General features: G+C 39.5%; 1 protein-coding gene across 6 annotated transcripts in view; it reads right to left on the bottom strand.

Moving 5' to 3' along the window:
• LOC117959835 (disabled homolog 2-interacting protein-like) overlaps positions 1 to 9,293 on the bottom strand; it is a 149,496-nt gene that overhangs the window by 115,516 nt on the left and 24,687 nt on the right. For 2 of the 6 annotated variants that reach the window (XM_034897171.1, XM_034897172.1), the window contains exon 1: positions 7,924 to 8,203. The exons of the other annotated variants lie outside the window; for them this stretch is intronic. In XM_034897171.1, the coding sequence (XP_034753062.1) occupies positions 7,924 to 7,963 (40 nt within the window). In that variant the 5' untranslated portion in view covers positions 7,964 to 8,203. Of the gene's footprint in view, positions 1 to 7,923; positions 8,204 to 9,293 lie in introns of those variants that run through there. 6 annotated transcript variants of the gene reach the window in all.

The following is a 9,293-nucleotide window of genomic DNA, read 5'->3' as shown; positions in this document are numbered from 1 at the left end:
ACTTTACCTTAAACACACGTCGACAGCCAAACACAGCCCCCTCCCCACACACACACACACACACACACACCGTAACATGTACCATGTAATTTGTACATTCTAATTTTCCTTGACTCTCCATTGTCTCATATATTCTCCTTCTCTCTGTTTCTCTCCCTCCCTCCCTTCCCTCAGCAGTGCTGTTGACTGACAGTCTCCCATCAGGGAGGCTTTCTGACAAACGGGGCCAAATGGAGTCGTGCCACTGTTGCTGCTGGCCGCAAGTCAGCTCTCTGTGGTTATTGCTGAGCTCTGCTCCTAAAGTGTTATTTATATCCACCATCACCAGGCGAGTTTGAAGTGTTTGATGAACTTTTCATGTGTCATCTCCCGTGTGGAACTTGCAGCTGTTGATTCACAATCTGCTATGTTTTTACTTTAGTCTTACAATGACAATAGATTAGAAAAAGAAGAATTTCTTGTGTTTTGAAATTTCAATTAACAGCGCTTCACAATTTCACAAATAAACTGGATCAAATTGAGAAAGAAAATGTGAAGAGATGTTTCTGCGCTTATAGGATTTTTTTCTTTTACTACTGTGTAAATCCAAAATAGTGTTTGTGAGGAGCTCTGTGTGAGAGTACTGACTCAGACATGGACTTTTTGTGATGGCAGGAACCTTTTGGGTTCTCAAAAACCTTGCCTCTATTTCAATCAAAGAAAGCTAGCTCAAGTTTTTGTGATTTTTCAATGGGACAGTTACTATCAAGGTCGAGTCTGTGCTGTAAAAGAATGTAAAACACAAGCAATTATTCAGATTATAGGAAAGAAGGGGTTGTATGATCACTTTTAGGACTAGGGATAGAAATTGTTTCACAATATTGACATTTACTAGGGGTGCACAAGTCAGAAAATGTCACTATTTTGAGTCAATATAGATTTTTAGGCTCAAGACTCGATTCAAAATCGATTTGATTCAAAAACGATTCTCAATTTAAAAAAACATTTCACAGTATGTAAATGTAGTTACTTTTCCCACGTGACAGTATAAATGCCATTACAAAACATAAAAATGTATCTTTTTGGAATTGTATGAATCGATTTTGAATGTGTAGAGCTTGAATCCTGAATATGAATAGATGTTTTGCAAAGCCTTAACATTTACAGTAATTGACAGTTTTAAAGCTAAAAGCTGGACAGCGAGTTATATGAGGAGACAGGGCAAACTCATTTTGAATAATTTGCCGAGTGCTTTATTGTGGTTGCTTACCATACAACAGACAAAGACACAGAACATCACACTCAGCAGATTGCTACTCTTGAGCTAGACATCTTGGCGTGTTGTCTGAATGTCTCTTTTACAACATCTATCACAAATCACACACTCATATATTACAAAGAAAAACATGAGGACTTCAAACTCATCTATGTTTACGTGTTTACTTTTCCTCAACACACAAAAATGGTTTCAGACCAAGCAGTCAGTTGTGATAAAAGATTGGCTTGACTTCCTGGGATAATTCGGCAAAAGGCAAACGGTTTAAGAGGCCCAAATGCTTTCTCAATAGTTCATTCAGTAGCAAGCTAAAGGTAGCAGAATTTTTTTAAGTTGCAGGATTATTTGCCAATCACAGTAGAAAGCTGTAAATACAGGAGCACCCAAAAAAGGCACTGAGGATACATCAGGACCTAGTTGTTCCAGCCACATTTGGTCATGGATACATTTTTCTATATGTGTAGTGTCCAGACTAAGGCATCCTTGACCTCTTAGAAGGACCAGCTAGTCAAGTGTGTGGTGAATATATATAGCTCAACATAGTACTAAACATAGACCACTGAGGTCTCTCTGTTCCTCTGCGTTTGTATGGCTCTTTGGTATCCAGCTGTTTCTTTCTCATTTAGAGTTTTTCGGTGTAGTACTATCCATTATGCAAATAGCCACAGCAATCCTCTTGGGTTGCTGCATGGTAGAGCCAAAATGTGTGTGATGAGTGTTTTTGTTCTTCTTCTGTCTTCAGAAACACCCACAGTTTTTTTCACAGATATAGTCAAATATTAAGCATGGAGGCAAAATCCCATCACAAGCAGCCACTCGAGCTACATTTAAAAAAAGAATTTTAAGCCAAGTGTGAAATGCAATCAGCCTCAGCTGGATGTAGACACAATCTGTAAAAGATGTGTATAGGTTATGTCTGTTTTTCATTTTAAAATAGCAACCAACCCACTACACCCTCATCAGAGTTAGTTTAGTCAAGAAAAGCCTGCCACAGGCATTCTTTTCCAGCCCAACTAATCCAGTACCACTTGCCTTGACCTCTTAGGATCATGACAAGCAGCATGCCATTAATTATTTATAATTCATTCTAAATGCTTCCAATAATGCTAAAGCAGAGACTTATCATCTGACTCTGCAGTTCCCTTAAGCTTTAAAGAACTTTATAGCAATTGTTTGGCTGTCTGGCCCATTACTTTACAGCTGTTATTTTAATTATTTAAATTAGGGCTGGGCAAGTTAACGCGTTATTATCGCGTTAACTAAATATGTAATTAACGGCGACAATTTTTCTTATCGCGCGTTAACGCAGTTTTTATTATTTCTTTATTATTGTAAAAGAGTGTTGCTGACAGGCTTTGTAAGACCTGAGACCGAGAGACTCGCCCATGAGCAAAAACAGCACCTCTGATTCATAGTTTAATAATTTATCAACCATACAACACAGAAACTCCCCAAAAAATGCATCTAAAAGCTAACGAATTAGCGGTTACGGAGGTCTCTTCCGGGTCTTTCTAGCCTCTACAGGTGATTTTCTATCCAGCCTGGAACTTCCATCCTTTTTTGGGGTCGTTGAGCAATAAATCCAAACCGTCACATCCAAGATTGATCCACTTCATATCCATCAATTCATAACGTTTTGGCTCATTTATGCCTCTAGCTTGAGGCTCCGTGTCTGCTCTCTGTTTAGGGAATTAAAGCCAATAGAATGCCCATATATGGGAGACAACGTCATCCAAAGAGTATGGAGGCTGAAAGAGGCCAATCCTCCCAGTCAAACTGGCTAGTATGCAATCAAAGATGCTATAGTGCACAAGATAGATATCTACCGTTTTATAGAGGATAATGGCCTCACTGGTTTGAGATTTGGCATATATTTATATTATATATACATATATGGGCCTATTTTGAAGAAATGTAAATAGTATGTGCTTTATATGAGTTATAATATTTATTATGTTTATTTTTGCATATAGAAGAACTGTTTTAGACACACACATGCTTGTGTAGCATTGCTGTGGGTGTAATATCAATATATGTGACATTAATATGTTGATTATTGGCATAAGCAAATGTCATGAGGGCAAAAGCGTCTGGAGTTTCTTTGAAAAAATGTATGTATTTTGTCAACTGTATAAGTTATGAGGATTATTTCTTCACAGTGTGACTCCCAAGATATATGAGAAGTGTTTTATAGGTTTCACTGCTCTGTCTGTGATATCAAAATATATCTGGACGATTCATGTTCCATTTTATTTATTTATTTGTCTTTAAGGTCCTTCAACCATTTTTAACATTCAAGTGACCTCATTGAAACCCAAATATTCTAATAACCCAGTTTATCCTGAAAAAAATGATGTTCGTATCTTGACTGTAGACAATAGGGTTGATGTTTTACAAGCTTTTAGAATAAATCCAGACGGACAATGAACTGTAAAAATGGCCTTAGGGTTCAGAGGGTTAATTTGAGAAGTACACTAAATATTTTATTTAACTGCTACTTTATAAACAAAATGCTGGTAAGTTTTTGCAGAACAAATGTTACGGCACTTTTGTTCATATGGCAGAACGTTTAAAAAAAAAACTTTTGAATTCATTATTACATTTTGCGATTAATCACGATTAATCAGGGAAATTATGCGATTAAAATTTTGAATCGCTGCCCAGCTCTAATTTAAATATAACACACATGTACAAATCAGGAATGCACCAAATCCAGGATTTGGCAGAATATTGAGCTTTTTGACGGGGTTTGGTTTCTGCCAAACCTTAGATTTTTACACTTGCAGTAGGCGCGCTACGCTGGTCAACGTTATGGCGCCGCCGTTGTTTACGGGAATGTGTTTACGTAGGTGGACCGTTCAATGCAGTAGGCTGTAAGACAATGAAAATGGAACTCCTGAGCAGAAAAAGTGTTGTTTGGCATTACTTTCAGTCAAAAGAAGGCAATTCAAGTCAAGGTACATGTTCAATTTGCAATGCTGATTTGTCTTGCGGTGGCAAGGACCCGAAAAACACAACATTGCTACTGACATATTGTGACATATCTACAGACAAACTGCAGCAACTGCAGGTATGACAAAGGAAGGACAGTCACAGCTAAAAACTTGTGTTAAACAGATGTGTTTACTGCATTAGTGTGTTTATTGTGTTAATGGACCAAGGATGGGAGTGGGATTCTGTATTGGGTTTCGGCAGAATCTTAACCAGTGGATTTGGTATTCGGACAAACCCCAAAAATCTGGATTCAGTGCATCCCTAATATAAATACATGCATGCACACATAAATATGTACAAAATCTTTGTATTTACATATCACAACACCAAATTCAAGTAATTCAGGATATTGCAGAAAATAAAGTAAGAAGCATCAGCTGTTCTTTACTCTGAAATTAAAGAATTCACAACTCAGTATCTCTTGTCTTTGTTATAGCCATAGTCTCCCATTTAGTCTAATTTTTTAGTTCTACCTTTAAAAAATGATTATTTTCTGTAAATAATAATAATGCTTAAAATAATAATTATATAATAATATGGGGTTTTCAGGATCATAATGTACTACTTAACACTGTTGTTCTGACTGGAAAACCTTTTTTTTTTTTTTTTTAAATACAAAACAAAGACTACACTGGTATACTACTCTGATTTTCATTTTTGGCTGTAGCAGGCAGATGTTTTCAGAATGATAAAACTCCTAGCGTCCACTGCATGCACAGCACCAAATAGCAGACAGATGAGAGTTAGTGACTAGCTGGAAAAGTAAAGGGGCATTGAACAGCCAGATATTTCCCTTAGGAGTTGGTAGCAACCAAAAACAGAGATAAAAGAGAGTGAACATTGGAATTACATTCATCAGTTGGCCAAACACACAACTCCAGAAGACTGTTGCTCCGTAACTGCTAGGTGTGTACAGTAGGTAGGCAACCGTTCACCATTTCATCTTAAAAGGCGATAGTACTGTCGGTGTTGCATTCACAACTTGTAGCTTCTGCTCCCAAGTGACCAAACAAATCAGTTATTGCAGGTTTAAAGCAGCAATAATCAATATGTCATTACAGTAAATCAAATGAACACATTTGACGTGCCCTTTAAAGAAGTCAAACTAGTCAGAAAGACCTCACTTTGGCAAAAAATATATTCTTTCATTATAAAAGGTTTATAATCTAGACTTGCTTCCAGACACACACGCACACACACACACACACACACACAGTTTACAGCTGGGGACACGACAGACTAAACATCATGTTTGTATCAGTCTCTAAATCCTTCAGACAACACTCATCTGCCAAGACGGCAACCTCACAGAGTGGTGAAAATCTCTTGTGAACAGAATTAACTTGTCATGACCATGAGGCCTGATGCAAGATAGTGTTTCTGCTCTTATAACTAGATTAAAATGAATAAGCTGACAGCCCAGTTCCAAAATGTACATGCCCTGTACCACCCAGCTCCATAGCCTGGCTAGATTTAAGCCCATGACAACAACACAAGCAAGAATAAATCTTTTATCAAAAGCTGAACTTTCTTCAAAACAAATCCCTGCAACGCCTCCGCCCCCACAAGACCGCAGTTTCATCTGGATAAAATCTGGGAATTTTAGAAGTGTAGTCAGAAACCTTTATTCACCTTAAAATGGGAAATGAGAGAAGCTCGTTTTTTTCCCTCACAAAATTGCTTTTTGGTGAAAGAGGAAACATTTCAAAAGTTTAATCCTTATGTGTCATAAAAGGTCTACACAAAACACACACACAAGAAATTGTTCCTGTGATTTGTCCTCCATTACATGAGCAGGCATTCAACCTTTCCCAACTAGGACACAACCGGGCAGACCTATTTACATGTCAATGAAGGTCACGGATATGTTTCTCTGCCTCGCCCTTTTTACTTCCCTCCCTCTCATCTCTGTGTTCCTATAAGCTAGTAAAAGTGCTCATTTTAACCAAAAGGGCATGGCGGCTTGTAAAGAGGAATACTTGTGGTGGGAGTCTCTGTTTATTCCTGAGAAAACTGTTGAGTGCACTGGTGCACCCCAACCCTACAGTGGATTGAGTCCATATGTCCGACTATTGTTACCAATTTTATATTAGCTTGTCTGGTAGCAATGCCACTCAGTATAACATCTAAAGTACTGTACAGTAGAAGAGGATGTCCAGAATCAGCAACCATTTGCTTTCTTTGGATAAAAAGAGGAAATAGGTGCCTGTGCTTTAATGATTAGCTAGATGCAAACTGCAGATCAAAATCTACTTTATTTGCAAAATACAGAAAGCAATGTGTAATACATGAAAATAACCTCTACTCTTAAATTAGTTGCAAACAGCAATGATGTCTGTGCACAACGATGTGTGTGTGTATGACAGAGAGAGAGAGAGAGAGAGAGAGAGAGAGAGATTAAAAATTGATGCCTATGTCTCAGGAGCTGTGAACTCTTCCTGAGAATGTCATCAAATGATATCAGATTATTGCCATTTCTACTCTCACTTTTCTATTTATATTGGACCTTTAGAAGGGATCTTCTGAGGCTGTGTGCATTAAGAGAGGCCGGCTGACGGGTCAACCACTGTACAAAGATGACATTCAATGTTGGGAAACCCTTACTGTGAAGGTGACAAAATGCTCAATGTTCTCACTCATTTGGGTTAGGTTGTTAAGAGAAGTTCCAAGGGTCAGGGGATGGATAAAAACAAAGTTTTGTCTTTAACAGTTTTCTTTCCCTTGTCTTTGTCTCTCTTTCTCCGTCGTGGCAGACAGCCCAGTGCATAAAGCAATGTGGCTTAGACCGAAACTTCAGTCTCTTGGAAATATGTTCTCTGTTGACTCATCCCGTTAACCACATTCTTCATCAGCAGCACAGCAGAGTCCTTCCCATCGGCCATGAAGACAAAACATCTTTTCTGGCCCACTTAATAGCACACCACTTTTTTCTCACTTTTAACTATGTAGTTTAGGCTCTAACATTTGGAGCAGTGGAGAAAAAAAAAGAGGCAGCGGAAAATGAGGGGGTAGAGAATAACTGAGCACAGTCTAGATCCCCCCGGATTTATTTGTGTGCATAACTCTCTTTCTGTCTCTCCCCTTCTCTTTCCCTCTCCCACTTTCATGCCGCTCTGTCTCTAACACAAACACCCACATGGTCCAAGCACTACACGGCATACAAATATTCAGATTTGCAAAACCATCAAATCTTGACAGTTTTAATCTTGAAAAAGAAAAGGAGTAGAGCCTCTTGCTCCACCAAGTTTGCACCAAAACAGCCGAACGGAACACCGACGGAAGGCAAGGTAATTTCCGGAGAGTCATTTAGCATGCAATGTCACTGCTACAAAGAAGCCGAAAACTTGATAACGCTGTTAAAGTAATGGTGAAAATGTCAGAGCAAAATGCCGGTAGCAGGCTTGATCTCATCACGTTGCCATGTACTGTAACACCCCTCACCCCCCGACGCCCTTCCTAACAGAACAGACTGGAGTCCTATTCATCTGACCGCGGAGGACTAGTCAACAGCTTAACAGCCAAATGGTGAGCCTGGTCATAGTAGCAAGCTAACAGGAAAACCATGTGACCCGCTTCCCTTGTTCACCAACATGCTTTCTTCAACTTTTTCCCCAGAATGGCTTGCATTACTTCTAATCGTTCCCTGCCAGCCTGGCGCTTCAGATCTCACTCACCATGCTGTGCCTCTGGGTGGGTGCTGGTGTCAGGGTCCATGGTAAATTCACAGTGTGATGAGCGCCCGGATCCACACACCCATATCCTGAAGCAAAGTCGCCTCTGCGACTACTTAAAAACTATTACTAAAAATACTATTTTAGTTGTACTGCCGACTCCACCGCCACTGCCGTCTCCCTCTCTGCTGCTCTCTCCAGTCAGAGCTACTGGCTCGGGTCTGGCCCCTGCAGCCTGCCAGCTCAGCTCAGGCTTCCACCGCTGTCTTACATCTGTCTGACTGAGCCCCTCTCCGGAGAGTGCGGTGGGGGTGGTAGTGGTGCTGGGGGGGAGAGCATAATAAACGGAGCACAGAATGGGAGGGAGGAGAAAGAAGCAGTTTTCCACATTGTGGTGTTTGTGGAGGTGGAGAGAGAGAGAGAGAGAGAGAGAGAGAGAGAGAGAGAGAGAGAGAGAGAGAGAGAGAGAGAGAGAGATGTGTGGAGAGGGTTGTGGCAGCGCTCAAGTTTTCCACTATGATCCATTTTATACTCTCTGCATATTTCATAAAAACAACGTGGCAACATCCGATTTTGGAAAACATTAGCATGCCAGAAGAATTTAGGAACTTATACAATACTGCAGTCTGGATGTTAACAATGGGTTGACTCTGACCGGGTTGTGCTGAATGGGCATTGGGCATGGATTCCACTCATTGCAATTTTGGGTCATGAAACAACACATGCTGCTTTAGCTTGAATTTTACCTTACCTGAATTGTGCCGAAAGATGATATTGGGGCTGCAACTATGATTTTCACTAAAAAAATGTATATTTATATATATTATATATATATAATATTAATCGTTGAATCTATGAAATGTAAGCTACAGTGAAAGAATTCTCTTCACACTTTCTCTGCGCTCAAAGTGATGTATTGAAATTGCTTGTTTTATCGGACATAACCCACAAACCACGATGAGATTCAAACTACAATGATACAAATCTCTATTGTTTGGCTGCAAAGATAGTTGATTTGGTGGCATTCAAACGTTTGTAACATGGTAAGCGTACTTTTCCCCTTTCTTATATTTACCTATGTCTAGTTCAGCAATTCATAGTTCACATCTGCCACTCCTATACCACTCCGGCTGCTCCTGACCTTTCTGCATAGTAACACGGCAAATGGAGCCAACATCTAAGTTCAATTTTGTTTTATCTCAACTATCCCGCATTCTTGATAAGTTATAGCTCCACATATTTGAAATGTGTTGAGTTATCTTGGGTAAAACTCTAAGACAAGACATTGACAAGGGAAAAATAATCCATTATTCAGAACAGACTGGAATGACTGGCATAAAGTCAACACCACTCTAGCAAATGATAGTGATGAT

Source organism: Etheostoma cragini, chromosome 16, assembly GCF_013103735.1.
Source record: "Etheostoma cragini isolate CJK2018 chromosome 16, CSU_Ecrag_1.0, whole genome shotgun sequence".
Classification (NCBI taxonomy): domain Eukaryota; kingdom Metazoa; phylum Chordata; class Actinopteri; order Perciformes; family Percidae; genus Etheostoma; species Etheostoma cragini.
Note: the sequence above shows the minus strand (reverse complement) of the source record. Positions and strands in the feature narration are given on the sequence as shown.